At 41.7% G+C, this 19,767-nt stretch overlaps 1 protein-coding gene across 5 annotated transcripts in view; it reads left to right on the top strand.

Moving 5' to 3' along the window:
• The window catches only part of FBRSL1 (fibrosin like 1), a 3,021,780-nt gene that overhangs the window by 1,283,811 nt on the left and 1,718,202 nt on the right, over positions 1–19,767 (top strand). For all 5 annotated transcript variants that reach the window (XM_044068722.1, XM_044068720.1, XM_044068719.1 and 2 more), the window contains exon 3: positions 15,426–15,527. In XM_044068722.1, the coding sequence (XP_043924657.1) occupies positions 15,426–15,527 (102 nt within the window). The remainder of the gene's footprint in view (positions 1–15,425; positions 15,528–19,767) is intronic.

Raw genomic sequence — 19,767 nt, 5'->3', positions numbered from 1 at the left:
AGAGGGCAAAGACAACTATTTAAGGATGCTGTTCATAGACTTCAACTCTGCATTTAATATGGTGGTACCAATGCAGCTGAGAGAAAAACTGGCACATTTAGGAATCAGTAAACATGTCTGTAACTGGATCATGGACTTCCTGACCGAGAGACTACAGAGGGTGTGTTCAGGTAAGAACACATCAAAGTGCATCATGATTAACACCAGGGTTCTACAGGGATGTGTCTTCAGCCTATTGTTATTCACCAGCCTGACCCACGATTGCTGTGCTAAGCACAAGTCCAACCATATCGTCAAGCTTGCTGATGACACCACAGTTGTGGGGCTCATCACAAAGGAGGATGAAAGGGCATACAAAGAGGAGGTGGCATCTCTGATCAGTTGGTGCGAGGGGACAACCTTGACCTGAATGAAAGCGAGACCAAAGAGATTATCATCAATTTCAGGAAAAGGGGAACAAACCACCCAGTGCTCAGGATCAATTGTGAGAGTATGTAGAGGGTTAAGAGTATGAAATTCCTGGGTGTACACATATCAGAGGATCTCTCGTGGTCGAGAAACACCTGCCAATTCATCAAGAAAGTGCACCAATGACTCCACTTTTTAAGAAGGCTGAAAAAAGCTAAGCTTCCTCCTCATATTCTCTCCACCTTCTGTAGAGGTGCAATAGAGAGCATCCTCACCTGCAACTTCACAGTGTAGTTTGGAAGCTGCACAGTTACAGAAAGGAAGGTGCGACAATGAGTGATGAGTGTTGCAGAGAAGGTAGCATGTTCCAGTCTTCCATTGATGCATCTTTATTCTGCAAGAAGCATCCAAAAGGCCACCAAAATAATACAGGACAACACGCATCCTGCGCATGGACTGTTTGACCATCTGGCATTGGGCAGGAGATATCGCATCATCCACTGCAGGACTACAAGATTCAGTAACAATTTCTACCCTACAGTGATAAAACTTCTGAACTCTGGCACTAGTCCCAGGGGTATGGACACAGAAGTCCATTTCTATTTATTTGTGCAATATTTACTTACATATTTTCCAAGTAAGTGCAATATTTATTTATTATATCCATAGTCAGTATTATTTAACTCACTTAAGTGCAATATTAGACGAATAACTTGGGCATTTCAATCTGTAGAGTGTTTTGTTTTACTTTAAAAAGGGTACTTAATTTAACTTAGGGGAGGGTATTCTTTTTCTATAGGAGTGTTGGTAAATGTCTATGCTTTTTCTTGCATGTATTGGAAATAGTATTGTTTTTGTTAGTTATGTTTAATCCTCTACTTGTATGTGTTGTTTCACTTTCCTTTGTAATCTCAAGAATTGAGCTGATGCATGAAATTTCGACTCCAAAGAAGAACTTCAGCAAAAGTTAGGGGAATGGAATGCAAAACTGAAAGCACATGGGATGAAACAGTACAGATAAGACAGTGGTAATGGCAGCAAATGGGGGGAAATTAGAAGAAGCTGAGAATTGAGCAAGAGGGGAAGATAGTAGAACAGGTTAACAGCTTCAAGTATCTAGGAGGGGTGGTTGAGGAGAAGGGAAGTTTAAAGAAGAGGACAAAGCTAGAATTAGTGGGGCTGCAGACAACTGGCATAGAGTGTTAGGGGTAGTGTATGACAGAAGAATGCCAAAGAAACTGAAAAGTAAGGTGTACAAAACAGTTGTGCAACCAGTACTACTACATGGTACAGAAACCTGGGTAGTAAAAGCAAAGCAGTTGACAAAGCTAAAGTTAATGGAAATGAAATGCCTGAGATGGGTGTTAAGATGCACACTGTGGGACAGATGAAGAAATGAGGACATAAGAGCAGAAGCCAAATAGCTCCAATTGTAGAAACTATCAAAGAGAACAGATTACGGTGGTTTGAGCACATGTGCAGAAAAGCAGAAGACAATCTGGTGAAGAAGATTTGGGACAGACAGAAAGAAGGCAAGAGGAAAAGAGGGCATCCAGCAAAGAGGTGGATGGATTGTGTCAGAGAAGATCTGTGACAGTCAGGTATGAGTATCAAAGATGGCAGGAGAGTGACACTGAATAGAGAGAGAGATATGGTGACTGTTGACAAGACACACTAACCACATGCAGAAAGTGGGAACAGGGGAGTGATGATGATTATGACAAATGTTTTACTCATTTTTCTAGCAAAGCTGTAGACTTTCAGTACTTTCATTTTGAATATTATTCTTTCTGAGGGCTGAGTTTTTTGCTTGATTCTTGAAAACTTGATTTTTTTAATCCATGATCTTGAAAATTGTATTTTTCAGTCCACAAACTTCTATTGAATTGTTTTCCTTGCTGTGGAAATTTTTTATGCTACATCTTTTTATTTATCCCTCGTCAACTGATCACTTGTTTTTGTTCCTTAACCAAGCAGTGATTACTAGAGAGGTGTGAGAACTGGTTGACAGTAGACATTCATCCACAAGTTCGGGTATTTGGATTGTAATCCTCTCAGTGCTGACAGTTCCTTGTCTGAAGGTCCACATGTTCACCACTCTTGGCTGTGGCAAAGATTGTTTGGCAGATAATTCACATCATCTGGAACAAAGTCAGAGCTCCACCTCTCTTTAGCAAAGACCTGGCCTGCTTTACAAAATTTGAATTGCATGTCACATCTAAGATCTGCTTTGTTTTTAAATGTCATTCATTTCATCATAAGGCTAGGTTACCCACTGGGATTTTATTTAATGGGCAATACATTTTTCAGTGCATTTTATCACTCAGGTTAGGTATTCTAGTAGGAGCCAGGCTTGTTTGTGAAACACTAGCAATTCACAGTCATTTGCGTAATCACTAGTGTATAAGTGACTGGTGAGTTTCCCTATGAACATGGAGTTGCTAGTGTACTGGGGATTTCCTCTTTTCTCGCGACTGTGCAAACTTGGAGTTGGTATATATAAATTGGGGATATGGGGGTACAGACCCTTCCATCAGGGGTGCAAGGGGGCTTGCCCCTGCAAAAGTGCTATTCTGTGTGATGATTTAATCTAAATTTTATTTGCATTTGGAAGCCTTTCATTATCTGTGACTGTTGCTGAGTGACGCAAATAAAAATTAGATGAACCCCCCAACCCAACCCAAATGACATATAGCCCACATACTCAGTGTGCCACTCAACTACAGCCCATAAGGCATAACTTACCCAACACTCTAGTCATAGGTGACTCTATAGTCAGGCACACTGATGTTCCACTCACCAGGCTAAACAAGGAAAAAGTTACTGTCAACTGCCTGTCAGGTGCCTGGATCCGCCACATAACGCACGCACTCAGGTCACTCCACAACAAGTACAAATATGACTCTGTCATTGTCCATGTTGGTGTGAATGACCTGAGACGTACCTCCCTGGACTACATGAAAAGAGACATGGAGGAGCTCTCTGATCTTGTAGCCCAGGCAGGTATGACCCTAGCCTTGAGTAGCATCCTGCCATCACCTATAATGACACCACAGTACAAGGACAAAATTATTGACTTTAACAATTGGCTAAGCTTCTGGTGTCATTCTAAGGGAATCCAGTATCTGTCTGCCTGGGATGACATGATCAACAGACCACACTGCTTTGCCAGAGATGGCCTGCACTTGTTGCCCTTGGGATTCTGGATACTGACAAAGGCTCTTGCCACCCCTATAGTGCCTTTTTTAGGCAAGGTACAAATGACAAATTCACCACCGTAGCAGGTACAAGCAAGCAAAATCTGAGGGTAATGCTACTCAATGCTAGAAGTCTAAACCTCAAAATGCACAAATTCAAGACGCTCCTTAAAATGGAGAACACTGACATCTGTGCAGTGACAAAGACCTGGTTCAAGGCTCCAGAGAGCACCCCTGCATTACCAGGCTATAATTCATACCACACCTTTCGGCCACCATACCCGGACCGAAACACTAAAGGTGGAGGCGTGTCCATATTCATTAAGTATATCCACACCTCCAAGCTAGTTGCTGAGCATAATGCATCCGAGATTATCCAAGTTCAACTAACTCTGGGCAAAACCACAGTCCAGATTGTAGCTTGCTACAGACCCCCCACCATGCCCCAGGATTCCCACTCCTCTTTTCTTGATACACTGGAAAATATTAAGGTACAACCCAACACTCTAATAATGGGTGATTTCAACTACCCTACCATTAACTGGGAAAACTACTCATGTACCAACTCTTTTGTTCAAAGTTTTCTGGAAATCATCAATTCCAACGCCTTGGATCAACTTATCCACAACCCCACCAGGGGCAGCAATATCCTAGACCTGGTCATCACCAACATGGGTGACCGGTATTCCACACCAGAGGTCAGCTCCTCGTTGGTCAGATCCGACCACAAGCTAATCACCCTAGACATCCACATCCCGCTACCACCCCCCCCCCCATTAGGAAAACAACCGTAAAAAATTTCTCCAAAGCCAACTTCACGCTTCTTAAGACAGAAGTGGCAAACTTCACAACACCCATGCAGATGGACAATAGAGGTATGACTGCTGAATCCTACACAAATGCACTTTATAAGCATTTACACAAGTGCATGGATCGTGCTATCCCTAACAGAACCAAGATGCTATCCTCCAAAAAAAGGAAGCCAATCTGGTGGTCTTCTGCCATAAACAAACTCTACAACAGAAGAAAGAAACTGTTGCAGAAAAGAGTAAAATCCCATGATTGGAGGAACTACTCTGGTCAGCCTCAGTAAGAAGCTGAGATCCCTCATAAAATCCTCCAAAGCTAGTTAGGAAAACAAAATTGCCAATGATACTAAAGACAACCACAAAGCATTCTATAGCTATGTCAAGAATCTGGGAAAACTACTCATGTAACTTAGAGCACTCAGATCTGCTCTAAGTTACAGCACAATGACACTAAATATACAGAATCAATTGATATTGCCAACATCCTGGCAGATAGGTTCAGTGCTAACTTTACCCCCCTCTCACCCCCTAAAGGGCCCATCTTTATACCGGAAGAATGCAAAATTCCTGTAATCATGGCTGCACAGGTAAAAACCTCACTCTCCAAAGCCAAGAACACAGCATCCATGGGACCTGACAACATCTCAGGCTGCCTTCTACATGAACTACAGAATGAACTGGCACCCCACCTAAGTACCATGTTCAATCATAGCCTCACCTCAGGCTTTGTGCACATTGAATGGTGCACCAAGACAGTTATCCCACTCCACAAAGGGGGGGGGCCAGAACAGACCCCGGGAACTACCGCTCCATTAGCCTGACGAGCCTCGTCTGCAAGGCCATGGAACGTATCATCATGGAACTCATAAACAAAGACATTGGAGATCTCCAAACTCTGGACCCCACACAGTTTGGGTTTGTAAAAGGCAGATCATGTCTCCTAAAACCTGATAGACTTCTTTGAAGTAGTCACCAAAACCATAGATGAGGGTAAGGTGGTACACACAGCCTAGCTAGATCTCGCCAAGGCGTTCAACACCATCCCCCACTCTGGAATTATAGATAAGCTCTTTAAACTAGGTATAAATCCCTATGTCACAAGATGGGTTGCCAACTGGCTTATTGACAGAACCCACACTGTGAAAGTAGCAGACTCCAAATCAGACTTCAGACCAGTGACAAGTGGAGTACCACAGAGTTCAGTCCTGGGTCCTCTCCTGCTTGGTATCTACTTCTCTGAAGTACAGACTAACACAGAAGGTCTTTGGCTAACTAAATTCACAGATGACTACAAACTAGGAGCCATAATCGAAACTCCTAACGATGTGGACATCCTACAAAAGGGCCTCACTGAGACAGATGCCTGGTGTCAAAGACATAGTCTCAAGCTCAGTGCCAAAAAGTGCATTGTCATCCCCTTTTGTAAAAACTCTGTACCCATCAACTACCACATAGGTGGTAGTCTACTTAACACCGAAAGTGTGATAAGAGACCTTGGGACACAGGTGGACAGTAGTCTATCCTTTGATAATCACATCGCCACAGTGGTCAGGAAATCCTTCTATGTGGCACACCTCATCACAAAAGGTTTCTCATCCAGAAAAAAAGAGGTCATTGTTCCCCTCTACTCATCACTCATTAGACCCATTATAGAGTACAATGCCCCTTTTGGTATGTACCTCACAAGACATTTACAGCAACTGGAAAGGCCTCAAAAATACCTCACAAAGAGGATTACTGGCCTCAAACAGATGCCTTACATAGACCGTCTCAAAAAACTCCAGCTTTACTACATCGCATATCGCCTACTTAGAGGTGATCTCTGTCTAACATACAAAGCTATGTCAAACCCAGAGCTGTTGGACATGCTCCACTTAAAGAAATCCCAATCCCTCCGAGCTACATGCTCTAGGGACCTAAACCTTGTCACCACAATAAACAGAACATGCTGGAGGGATAGATTCCTGTCCCAGAGACTTCCCATGCTCTGGAACAGACTACCTATCTATGTCAAACAGAACTCCTCATTAGCACTCTTCAAGAAAAATCTTGATGATTGGATGGGTAATAGGAAATTCACCCCGGGGATCACTTTTGTGATTCTGCTTGACAGGGGCACAGGATAATCATTTTCTTGGGTGGCGAAAGCCAGGGTACCTTTTCGGCTAGGCTTATATAGGCCCTAGGGCCAATAGCCTAATACCTACCTATGAACCTCTGAATATCTGTCATTGAGCTTGTTATATGGTTAGCATATTTTGAACCATGTCCCTATGTTAATTTAGTGGGACATTTTATTTAAAGAGGAATACACTATTCATTTGTCCATTTCCTTGTTATTAAGGTAAATGTTCTTTTTCTGCAAGTATAGTGCATCCTTCTACCTACAATTTTTTTTATCCTGGACATGTGCTCTATTTGTTATATATGCATGAATTTAAAACAGATATAAATTATCTTAATAAAATAGAGGTGTCATTGTGTCAGAGATATTTATTGTTCATCTTGAATACATTTTTTTAAATTTCACACCTTCATTGTCATAAATTTTTGTTACTATTGGTCACCAAGTCATTATATGTACAGAGCATTTGGACTGTTTTTTTCCAGATGTTTTCTGCCTCTGTGCCCATCAACTGTCAAGCGTCTCCCAATCACACACTGCTTATTTGTATCCCTGCATTAGTAAACAACCCATGTACAATACAGAGGCAAGGGATATCCAGAGATGACTTCATGATGGCAGCCAATAGGTGTTGCTTATGCTTTTGCCAGTTTTTGGGAAATGAGGGAGTTTGTATGACCTAATCCTGCCCTTGGATGGTGCAGTGAGCTACTTGTGTTACTTTGGGGACTCACAATGCCTTTACCCTGGAAGACAACTATCAAGTAGTGGCATAGTGAGTCGAAAGTCTACCAGTAGTACATGCACCTCAACACCGCTCATCCTTCGAGAGCTTGTGGCTATATTTGCCTTGATGTGCTCTGCCCTCCTCCCTAAGATGGGTATGACCATCTTCCCCTGCCATCTCCTTCAAGTGCCCAACCCACTAATCAAACTGGGGTCACGTATGCCATAGAATGGTCCCTATGTCTCTACACCTCCAGAGCTGGCTATTCAGTTTTAACTTTTTAGCAAGTTTTTTATATTAGTTTCTGCTTAATCAATCATGTTCTCTTATTTTCATAGCACACGTACTTACACAAGAAACTTCTTATTAGATTAATCCAGACATTTTTGTATGCAAACGTAAGATAATTCATCACAGCTCTACATATATTATAATCAGTGCTCTTTTATTCCCCATCCCAACAGCCCAAGGTTACAGCATAATAACTTGAACATGCTTTTATTTTGCCTTTCTTCTCTTTTTAAGTTGTAATGTCTACATTTCTTAAAATGAAAATAGAAAAAAGTATGTTACTTTAATATCTTTGTCATACACAAAAATCATTGAAAATACTGTACTATGTAACATGCAATTTATATCATAAAATATTTTATACAAATACTGTTAAGAACAAAAATTGTTTTACTTACAGTTACTCTATTTTTTCCATCTTTGTTCCTTTTTAATGTCCTCCCAAACATTGACATGAAGTAAGATGTATGCTTTTCAGTCCCCCACGAGTTTAACAAAGTCAACAAAAGTCCAATCTTTTTCAGCTGCTTTTTCTTCTAAAGTCATACTTCACAAATGTGATTGTTGCTTTAAAGTCTCACATTTATTTACTGATTTCAATGTTGCTGGTCTTCTTTCTGTTCATCCCCAATCCCAACTCCAGACATTGTTTTTTTCTTCCTTAGCCTGTTTTGCATCAAAAATTACTTTGATCCTCTATGAAAAAACATTCTGAAGCTAAATGGATACAGCAGCTTGCATCTCACACCTGCCTCTTGACGTTCCCTAATTTTTGGGATAAATTTGCTTCTTTTCTGCCCAGTGTACAGTGAATAATCATTTTCCACAAACATTCTACTGTCTCCAGTTTTTAATAGTTTGCCCTTCTGCCATAGTTTTGTCAGGATTAACTCTTTTTGCTGGTATGATTGCATGTTTATTAAAGCAGGTCTTCACTGCTTTCTCATGGCCAGGTTTGGGGCATACACACAATGTGCCCTATCAATTAACAAGTCCTACTATGGAATACCAGTCCAGTTGCTTATTTGTGCTTTCATAAAATTAATACAGTTTGTTTCTTCCAATTTCTTTGGTACAACAGAAAATCTCAGGTGTTATTTACACATCGTGTCCTGTATTTTTTGAAATGACTCGAGTAGTTTTCTACTCAGCCAGCCATCTCTTCATTTTGATCTCTGATTTTTGCATTGCTATCAGTTCATCTGAGTAGCTGTTTAAAGCTTTTTCCATTTTCTATCCTTTTGTTATTTGAGTTGATATAATCCTTCAGTGTTTGTCTTATTTAATCAGCTCTGAACACATTTCATTTATGGTTTCTTCTAAATTACTGGAAGCCATCTCTAGTACCAAAGCTTGTGCTTGTACTGCTTTTTGCTGAACAACTACAGGATTCTTCCCATGTTTTCTCTTCACCTTTTCTAGCTGATTTTCTTTCAGGCTGTCTAAGTTTCTTCTTGGCTGGCATTCAGGCAGTATACTTACTAGCCAGTAAGTGAATTTCACTAAAACAGTCAGAATTACTGGCTGTTATCTTGCGTTTTCTTTTTTCACATGGAGAGAGCTGAAGTTAAACTGTTGATCAGTGTCCAGCCATGTTGGAAGTTCTCTGCACTCTGCATTTCTTAATATAAGTGAATACTCTTTCCTTTATGTCTATACCTATAAAGCCAATTACATTCCAGGATAATATGGATAGCGTATAGCCATTATAACAAAAAGCTATTGTTTCCACCTGTTGTTTATAAACATTTTTTTGAATGTGCATTTCCAGCATTTGTGTTCCATGCATGCATTAATAGTTGGCAGGTTGATCCTTTATACAGTTGTTTCTTGTCATCTCCATTTGAAGCTGTGTCACAGTCTTCAAGACTTTTTGTTTTAATGACAACCCTCAAATAAACAAATACATTTTCACAACACCCCATCCCTTATAAAAATAGAACAAACACACAAAAGCTTCTCTGGTACAGCGGAAAAATCTAAGGTTTTCTCTATGCATCTTCAAACTTTACAGTTTTGAAACAGCTCTTCTAGAGAAGTTTTATACTCAGGCAGCCTTTTTTCATTTCCTCCTCAGATATTTTCCAGTTTTATCAGTTAATCTGAAAAGCTAGTTAAAGCTTCTTCTATTTTTCCAGCCTTTTGTTATTTGAGTTGATATACTGCTTCAGTGTTTAATTTATTTTAACTATCTTTGAGTACATTTGATTTATTTTTCCCCCTAAATTACTGGAAGTCATTTGTTGTACCAAAGCTGAAACTCAAACTGCTTTTTGCTAAACAGCTACAGGAGTTTTCTCCTCACCTTTTCTAGTTGATTTTCTTTCCGGTTCTCTAAATTTCTTCTTTGCTGGCATCCCATCCAGGCAGTGTTCTTACTAGCCAGTAACTGAATTTTACATCCAAAAGACAATTTCACTGGCTCCCTTTTCTTAGTTTCTGTTTTCAGCCTGGTAGAGCTGAAATTAAGCTAATGATAAGTGTGCAGCCATCTTGGAAGTCGCAATAAATTTGTAGTGAATATTTTAACAGAAATGTGGGGGCAAACAAATGGTTGTAACTAAGGAAACTATTCTTTTGAGCTTGGATATAGGATCTGAATTAACTAAATGTAGTAATGCCTTACAAAGTTTAATATTGCTGGCTCTTAAAAAAGCAATTACTAGAAAATGGAAATCAAATGTAAACCAAATGTAATAGAAGTTTTGACCATCATCGAGGAGATGAATGATCTGGAGGTGGTATCTTTAGAAAAAGGAGAAGAAATTTTCTTAGGAAAAAAAAGGAATTGTGGGAACAATACAGCCAGTATCATATTGAAGAGGAGCAAGGTTTAACTGTAGGCTGGGACTGAGCAGTTTATGTCAAGATGGAGTAAATGACAATTGATAGTAAGTGTGTATATACATACATATATATATATATATATATATATATATATATATATGTATATATATTTGTGTGTGTGTGTATATATATATATATATATATATATATATATATATATATATGCTGCAAAGATGATGAGAATGGAAACTTTTATTATAGTTTTTCTTTTCTTTTCTGTTAATGCATATAAACTCGTTAGAGTTTAAGAGGTGATGATTTAATAAAGATGTTAAAAAATGTATTAACATGTGGTCCAAAACTCATTCCCATCTAACTGAAAGAATTAGCCAGGCTTGCCTGTGTAGGGTAGAACAGGAAACCAAGGACATACATAAAGAGCATAGCTAGAGCTGATAGCAGTTAACATCATTGGACAGAGTGCAGAACACAGAAAGATGAGGGTGCAAGTGAGCATAGATACATCAGAGTAAGAATGTAAAGGCTGACAAACGGAAAACATTTTTCATGTGAGTTTGAGATTTCATTGGGAATGTTTTTTTTATACTCTGTATCCTTTATCAGAACAAATCAGCACACTGTTGTTAGATGATATGAACTGTTTAAGAAGTCAATGACTTGTTGTTACATTGACTTTAAATATGCTGAATGCATTGACTTTCGATGTTATGAATGATCTACATCCCTCAGACTTAGAATCACCTATAAATCCCATCAGATCAGATCAGTGGTTGTAAGGTCTGTCTTTGAAATAAAAAAAGAAATTCCCTTTGTTAGCACTTTACCAGACTTTGGTTAGTATAAGGGTTAGAATAAATTATATATATATATATATATATATATATTTAGGAATTTTCATAGGTAGGTACTAGGCTATCTGCCCGAAGGCATTTATAATCCTAGCCAGAATATGTTGGCATTCGCCGCCCCCTTAGATTAGTTCCATGTGCCTCTGTCTAGCAGAGCCACTGAAGTGATCCCCGGGGTAAACTTTCTGTTTCCCATCCACTCGTCAAGGTTTCTTTTGAAGAGTGTTAGCGAGGAGTTCTGCCTAATGTAGATTGGAATCTTGTTCCAAAGCATGGGAAGTCTCTGGGACAGGAATCTATCCCTCCAGCATGTCCTATTTATTGCTGTGGTGAAGATTAGATCCCTAGAGCATGTGGCTCGAGGGGATAAGGTTTTCTTTAGGTGGAGCATGTCCATCAATTCTGAGTTGGACATGGCCTTGTATGTCAGGCAGAGATCACCTCTGAGTAGGCGGTATGCAACCGAGTACAGCTGGAGTTTCTTCATTCAAGCTGCATAGGGCATCTGTTTGATGCCAGTGATCCTCGTGGTGAGGTACTTCTGTGGTCTTTCCAACTGTTGGCAGGTGTCTTGTAAGGTACATCCCAAATGGGGCATTGCACTCTATGATGGGTCTGATGAGTGATGAGTAGGGGGCACAATGCCTTCTTTTGATCTGGATGCAAACCCTTTTGTGAGTAGGTGGGTCACGTAGGAGGATTTTCTAACCACTTTGGCAATGTGATTATCAAAGGTGAGATTACTATCTACTTGGGTCCCCAGATCCCTTATTATGTCTTCCTTATTTAGGGGACTACCACCTATGTGGTAGTTTGTGGGTACTTTGTTTTTTCCAAAGGGGATGACTATGCACTTTTTGGCATTTAGCTTGAGGCCATGATTTTGACACCAGGTATCCGTCTCAGTGAGACCCTTTTGGAGGATGTCTTTGTCAGCCAAAGAGTCAATTATAGCCCCTAGTTTGCAGTTGTCTGCAAACTCAGCCTTAGTCCTCCTGTGCATGCCTGTACCTCTGAGAAGTATATGCCGAAGAGGAGGGGGTCCTAGGACTGAGCCCTGGGGAGCGCCACTTGTAACCGGCTTAGAGTTGGACCTAGCTCCTGCAACTCTCACCATGTGGGTTCTGTCCATGAGCCAGTTGGCAACCCATCTTGTGATGTAGGGGTTTATGTTCAGGCTGGTGAGATTGTCTATAATACCAAAATGGGGAATGGTGTTGAAGGCCTTTGTGAGATCTAGGTACGCTGCGTGTACCACCTTTCCCTCGTCTATAGCCGTGGTAACTGTCTCAAAGAAGTCCACCAGGTTTAGGAGGCATGATCTGCCCTTAACAAAGCCGAACTGGTTAGAGTCCAGTGTTTGGAGGTTCCCAATGTCTCTTTTAATGAGTTCCATGATAATGCACTCCATAGCTTTGCAGACCAAGCTAGTCAGGCTTATAGGGCAATAGTTTCCGGGGTCTGTTGTGGCTCCACCTTTGTGGAGCAGAATAACCGTTGCTCTGCGTAACTCTATGGGTACATAGCCTGTGGAGCGGCTGAGTTTGAACAGTGTATTTAGGTGAGGGGTTAGTTCGTCTTTGAGCTCATGTAGGACGCAGCCTGGGACACCGTCAGGTGCCATTGATGCTTTGTGTTTTGGCTTTGGAGAGGGCTGTTTTAACCTGAGTGTCTGTGATTTCAGGGACTCTACATTCTTCTGGTATGGTTATGGGCCCTTTTGGGGGTGAGAGGGGGGTGAAGTTTGTGCTGAACTTGTCTGCCAGGATGTTGGCGATATTGGTTGGTTCAGTGAATTTTTCGCCATTCTGTACTAACTCCGAGCAGATCTGAACATTGCCACTTAGATTCTTGACATAGCTAAAGAATGCCATGTGGTTATCTTTGGAGTCCTTGGCAATTTTTTCCTTCGAAGCTCGCCTTGGATGATTTTATGAAGGTTCATAGTTTCTTGCTGATACTGATCAGGGAGGTCTTCCCTTCTTGGGATTTTACTCTTTTCTGTACTAGTTTCCTCCTTCTATTGTATAGCTTGTTTATGGCAGTAGTCCACCAGACTGGCTTACTTTTCTTGGAGGAGTGAGTCTTGGTTTTGCTTGGGATGGCACGATCCATGCATTCTTGTAGGTGCCCGTAGAATGCATTAGTAAAAGATTTTGCAGCTTGGACAGCATTATCCTTCAGCATGGGGGCTTTCAAACTTTCCACCTCGGTCTTAAGTAATGTGAAGTTTGCTTTTGAAACGTTTTTCACGGTGGTTTCCTTGTCTGGGGGTGGGGGCGGAATGTGGATATCAAAAGTGGTGATTTGTTTATGGTCAGATCTAACCAGTGAGGGGTTGACCTCCAGTATGGAACACCGGTCGCCCATGTTGTTGATGACCAGGTCCAGTATGTTGCCATCTCTGGTGGGAGTGTTGACCAGTTGAACCAGGACGTTTGAGTTTATAAATTCTAGGAAATGTTGAGCAAGGCAGTTAATACTTGAGTAGTTCTCCCAGTTAATGTTTGGATAATTGAAATCACACAATGTTAGGGTGTTTGGTAGGACCTTTATGTTTCCCAGTGTTTCCAGAAATGCGGAATGGGGGTCCTGAGACATGGTAGATTATCTGTAGCAAGCTACAACTGGAGCTGCCTGGAGCGCAAAACTGGGCAAATGCGGTATTTATAGCAGGGAAATGAAAGCGATAGAAATTAGCCCAAAATGGCCAGTAAACTACTAATTTCTCGGCTGAAACCACTCCTCCAGGGACAGATAGGCTGCTCAAAGCTCCCCTCTCTCACAGGTGAACAGATAGATGAACATGAAACATATTGTTTCATGTTCCTGCACTTATTGTACTATTTTAGTTGTAATAACTACTGTGTATTCATTTAATATATTGTTGAAAGGGGGTACATATTTAGAGTATGGTACCTGCTTCTTCAGTGACACAGCATCTGTGCAGTTGCTACAGTACCAGACACCTCTTCTTTCTGATTGTGGTGATGTAACTTTAAGTTTTTGCTGCTGTACTGCAAGGAACTTATCGGTGCTCCTGTCGGTTCTTTGTTTACAGTCGACTTATGGAAGTAAACCCTATAGTTTGTCTCTGTTCCCCTGACACACATGCCAACAGAGGCTAGATGTTCTGTGCATGGAGTCTTTCATGTATGTATCCTGTTTCTTGTGTGTGGTGTCGGGTAAAATTATAGCTCTGCAGCTATTTATTTGATTAATTCATTTTTAGAAGAGCTGACAACGGAAGGCTTTTCAGAAGAGTCAGTGGTATTATTTTTGTACCAGTCTGACATTATCAGCCCTATTGTGGGCAATATCTTTGCAGCCCCTAAGTCAGTGCTGAGCTTTATATTTCTTGTAGGTGCCATAACTTCAAAGTGCTCACCAGAAAGGTACAGTAAGTAAAGCTTTGTGTCATAATGTATTTATTCCAACTCTATTCATTTATTTATTCAGTCTATTATAATCATTGATCTTTTTGTAATTATCCTCTTATGTTGTGATTTTGGTGCAAAAAAAGGCAGTCTTTCTCTAGTGGGACCACCTTGTCACTGTTGTTGTTGTGTCTTTCGGCTTTTCCCGGTTAGGGATCGCCACAGCGGAACACCGGTCCACTAATGATTGGCAGTAGATTTTTACGTGCCGAGTTGCCGGCTCTGACGCACAACCTTCAATGAAGGTATGCCCATTCACGCATGTCTCCACACAGCAGACTCTCTAGCTGAGAATCGAACAGGACAACGTCTTACTGTGAGGCGACAACGTTACCGCAGCACCACCACCGCAGTTTTTGGGACCACCTTATCACTAAAGAGTAAATAATTGATGGAACAACCTCCATTACTAGTAAGCTTTTTAGAAGGTATATGGTAGTTAAATATACCTTTTTGTTTTTCACTAAAAAAACATGGTGGAACAATTTTGGGGGGTTGGAGGTTGTCTTAAGGGTTAAAGTGTTTACCTCACAAACACAAAGTACAGGGTTTGATTCTCACCTTTAGCTCTGATGGTGTCTCTGTTTTGGTTAATGTAGTCTGACAGACACATGCTTTCAGTGACACAAATTATCAGCAAATAAAAATTATTCTGCAAGCTGCCATTGTGAATTGTGCATTAAACTGTTTTATTTTATTGGTTTAGTTCAAGAAGTAGCTATAAATGGAAAGCTGGAAGTAGTGAATTTCAAAACTATTCACTTCTGTTCTACAGATGAGGGTTTACTCAAGAAGAATTGGAAAAAACAGTGAAGAGGATAGTGTCCAAGAAGCTACAAGTTCACAGCGGAGCAGTTCCAGGGACCGCCTCACTGATGTAAGTACGAATACTAGCCACTTGTGGAGAATGTCTTAGAGGATATTTATTTCTGTAGGAAGTAGTGCACTGACAGTGGTAATACTGTCTTTAACCACACACACACACACACACACACACACTGGTTTGAGTACAGAAAGACAGAAGTTTACACAAAGCCATCCTCTTTCTTCTTTTCCTTAAAATAAAATAATACTTTCAACTGTTTTAGTACATCTGGGTTGCCACAAGAAGACACTGTAGTGGCTGGAATATTTGGAGTGAGAGGGGCTGCAACATGTCGACACTGTAGTGGCTGGAATATTTGGAGTGGGAGGGTCAGTCACAATGAAACACTGTAGTGGCTGGAATATGTGGGGTGAGAGAGGGTCATATTTCAAGTACTAGGACTGATTGACTACTGTTTCCTTTTATCCTTCCACCTGGTCATTTTTTACTAGGAGTCAGTACTCCACATACAGGATAACCTGGATATTCTTTGTTTACAGGTGTACTATCACAACTACTAATACAGTTGGTAAAAACACAGTGCCAAGGATGCTCTTAGCTCCTTCAGATAGGAGCTTTCCCCATTTCCTCCTTCAGTAGGATAGGCTTTAGTCAGCATAGTATTTATTTCATTGTAACACTTCCTGCTTCATCTGCTTTTAGTCCTGCTTTAGTAAGGATGAAGGATAAAAAGAAGTTACGTACTTACCATAACGTTCCATGTGAGTTGTTTATTTCACCTTTATTCTCACTGATGAGTTCGGAGCCGATCCTCGGCTCTGACACGGCCGATAGCAAAGCTCAAGGTTTGCCAGTAGCTCAAGACCAAGCCCCTTATCCCACAATGCACTGCTGGAATTACCTCAGATCTTGTTTGTTGCGAGTATATATACCCTTTTATTTATTTCTACAAGGAAGCACTTCCCGAAGGGGAAGAAGAAGTATTGAATAACCAGGATGGTACTAGCCGCTAAGTCAACTGTCAGCCAGGAGGGGGAAGGAGGGAGGGACGTGAGAATAAAGGCGAGGTAAGCAACTCACATGGAACATTATGGTAAGTACATAACTTCTTTATGTGAAGTTGTTAAATCTCACCGTTTATTCTCACTGATGGGTAGCGTCCCTAGCACCCTCAATCTTGGGTGGCTCATGGAAGTATGTTTTTCAGTACCGTGGAACCAAAGGAAGGCCTGTCCCTGGAAGCCTTATCTACTTTGTAATGTGTGATAAAGGTATGAGGCTTAGACCAAGTGGCTGCAGCACAAATATTGTCAAGGGGCAATTTAGCTTGAAAGGCAGAAGACGTAGAAATGGCTCTGGTAGAATGAGCCTTAGGTTTGTGTGTCAATGGCATGCTAGCATTCACATAAACAAAGGATATACAATCTGATAACCATTTAGATAAAGTTGTTTTAGCCACTGGATAACCTTTTCTGGCTTCTGAAAAGGATACAAAAAGTTGATCTGATTTTCTAATATCCTTAGTTCTGTCAAGATAAAATCTGAGCTGTCTGTGTACATCAAGTTTGTGCAGCATGTATTCCAATTTGTTAGAGTGGTTGGGAAAAAAGACTGGCAGCTCAATGACCTGTTTGATATTGGATTCAGAACAGACTTTAGACAAAAAGGTGGGGTTTGTTCTGAGAGATACTCTATCAGCATGGAAAAGCATGTAAGGAGGCTTAACAGATAATGCTTGAAGTTCTGACACTCTGTGGGCAGAGGTAATGGCTACCAGAAATATAGTCCTCCAGGACAAATAATTGAGATCACAAGAAGATGCTGGTTCGAAAGGGGGTAGAATAATTTGAGACAGCATAAAATTCAAATTCCAGGGAGAATAAGGAATTTTGACAGGAGGTCTCATGTGTAAGGCACCTTTAAAAAAGCCTTAGATAACTTATGGCTCATAACAGTCAACCCATCGAATCCAAGGTGGAAATTTGATATGGCAGCTAACTGGACTCGAGGTGTGGCAGCTGCTGCTCTTTCTTTAAAAATCTTTGTCAAAAATTCTAAAATGGACAATAGAGGAGCTCGGAAAGGGTCGAATTTCTGTATATTGGCCCAAATTGAGAACCTGTTCCACTTACTGCGGTACAGTTTCCTGGTAAATGGCTTGTGAGAAGACAAAAGAATTTGTCTTGTATCATCTGAGAGCGAATGAAGCCTGGCAATTAAGGAAAGTGGATTAGCCAAGCAGTCAGTTTTAGGGACTGCAGTGATGGATGGAGGTCCCCTGATGGGTGTGTCAGAAGGTCCGGTACTGGGTCCAGGATCCATGGATCCTCCAGTAGATGATGGAGAAGGAAGGGGAACCAAATCTGTCAAGGCCAGTAGGGAGCTATGAGGATAACTGTCCTTCCCAGCGACTTTGCTTTCTGTAAAACCTTGGATATCAATGGAATAGGTGGGAATGCATATAGGAGACCCGGAGGCCAATCGTGTATGAGTGCATCTCTCGGGGAATGTCCCGGAGGTGGTATTAGGGCAAAGTAGCTTCTGCATTTGGTGTTGATGTGACTGGCAAAGAGGTCATAGCAAGGCTGGCCCCATTTGCTGAAAATCAGATCTGCAACTCGTTGGTTGAGAGACCACTCATGAGGCAACAGTATTGCCCTGCTTAGCTTGTCCGCTATCATATTGGATTTCCGCGGCATGTGCGTTGCTATCAGAAAATGGTGAGATGACACAGCCCATTGCCAAACCCTGAGTGCTTCTCGACAAAGGGGGAAAGATTTGGTTCTGCCTTGTTTGTTCAAGTACCAGACCACTGACATGTTGTCCATCTGAATTGCAATTGTTCCTAGAGGAAGAGAGTCCTGAAAGTACTGCAACGCCAGAAGTACTGCTCTCAACTCCAGAACATTGATATGCAGATGTAACTGTTGATCCGTCCATGTGCCTTGGGCAGTCTTTCCCTGAAAATGCCCCCCCCCCCCACCCTATCAGGGAAGCGTCTGTGGTCACAGTGGCTACTGGGGGGGAACATAGGGTCTTCCGATAGTAACATGAAGAGACGTCAACCACCACTGAAGGTCTCTCTTGCAAGAATCTGTGATGAGAATCATGTAGTGCATCAGTAGCTTCTGGTAGGACCACTGAGCGAAGAGGAGCCGTTGAAGGATTTGCATATGCATCCTTGAGAGTGGTACAGCCAGGATTGCTGCCACCATCAACCCTAGTACCTTCAAGACCTCTGCTGCTGTAGCTTTGTTCTTTGACACCAGTGAGATGACGTGTTGGGGAAGAAGTGAGACTCTTTCAATTGGAAGACGTAGAGTGGTGGTTGAAGTATCTAACTCTGCTCCTATAAAAACAGTATGTTACGATGGCAATAAGGCAGACTTTTCGAAGTTGATTGTAATGCCTAATTGATGGCAGCGTGTCAGAGTATATTGTGTTGCCTGAGTCAATTGATGCCTGGTGGTAGCAGTGAGGAGCCAATCGTCTAGGTATGGAAACACCTGAAATCCTAGATGCCTCAGGTGAGCCGTGAACACCCCGGAGGCTGTAGTGAGACCAAAGGGCAGGGCTCGAAACTGGTAATGATTGGCTCCCAGCCGAAAACGTAGGTGACCCCTGGAGCATCTGTTCATCTTTATGTGATAGTACACGTCCTTGAGATCTATGGAGCACATCCAATTGCCTTTTCCTAGGAAGGGAAGAATGGACTAAAGCGTGACCATTCGGAACTTCTCTTTCTTTACAAATTGGTTGAGTCCGCTGAGGTCCAGGATAGGTCTCCAGTCCCGTTTTCTTTGGTACCAAAAACAATCTTGAGTAAGTTCCGAATCCAACTTGGTCTGCTGGGACTGGTTGGATGACTCTTTTTTCTAGCAATTTTGGACCTCTACGATTGCTTGTTCCCTGAGATTGGGTGGAACATCTGGGATTCTGCTTACAGGAGTAGGTGGGGAAGAGAACGGTATGAAATATCCTCTGGAAATGATGCTTTGTACCCATGTATCTGATGTTATGTTTAGCCAGGCTTCTGGGTACAAAGACAAGCGACCCCTGACTGCCTCCAGAGCCAAACAGCCAGGCCCCCTTTCAGGAGCGCTGGTAGGGCTGACCAGAGAACTGGCCTCTTTCACCCTGTTGCTGCAGACCCCCTTCTGCCGCGCGGGCAGTGTCTTCCATTATAACTCCCTTCTCTGCCTCTAGAAGGGGTTTCTCCACGTGTGTACTGAAAGGCTCCTTGTGCTTTTCGGAACCTCATTTTCCCTCCCCTAGGGCCCTTGGGGTAGGG

This window comes from Protopterus annectens, chromosome 4.part0, assembly GCF_019279795.1.
Source record: "Protopterus annectens isolate FY-2018-M chromosome 4.part0, PAN1.0, whole genome shotgun sequence".
Classification (NCBI taxonomy): Eukaryota; Metazoa; Chordata; order Ceratodontiformes; family Protopteridae; genus Protopterus; species Protopterus annectens.
This window is presented reverse-complemented; position numbering and strand designations above follow the sequence as displayed.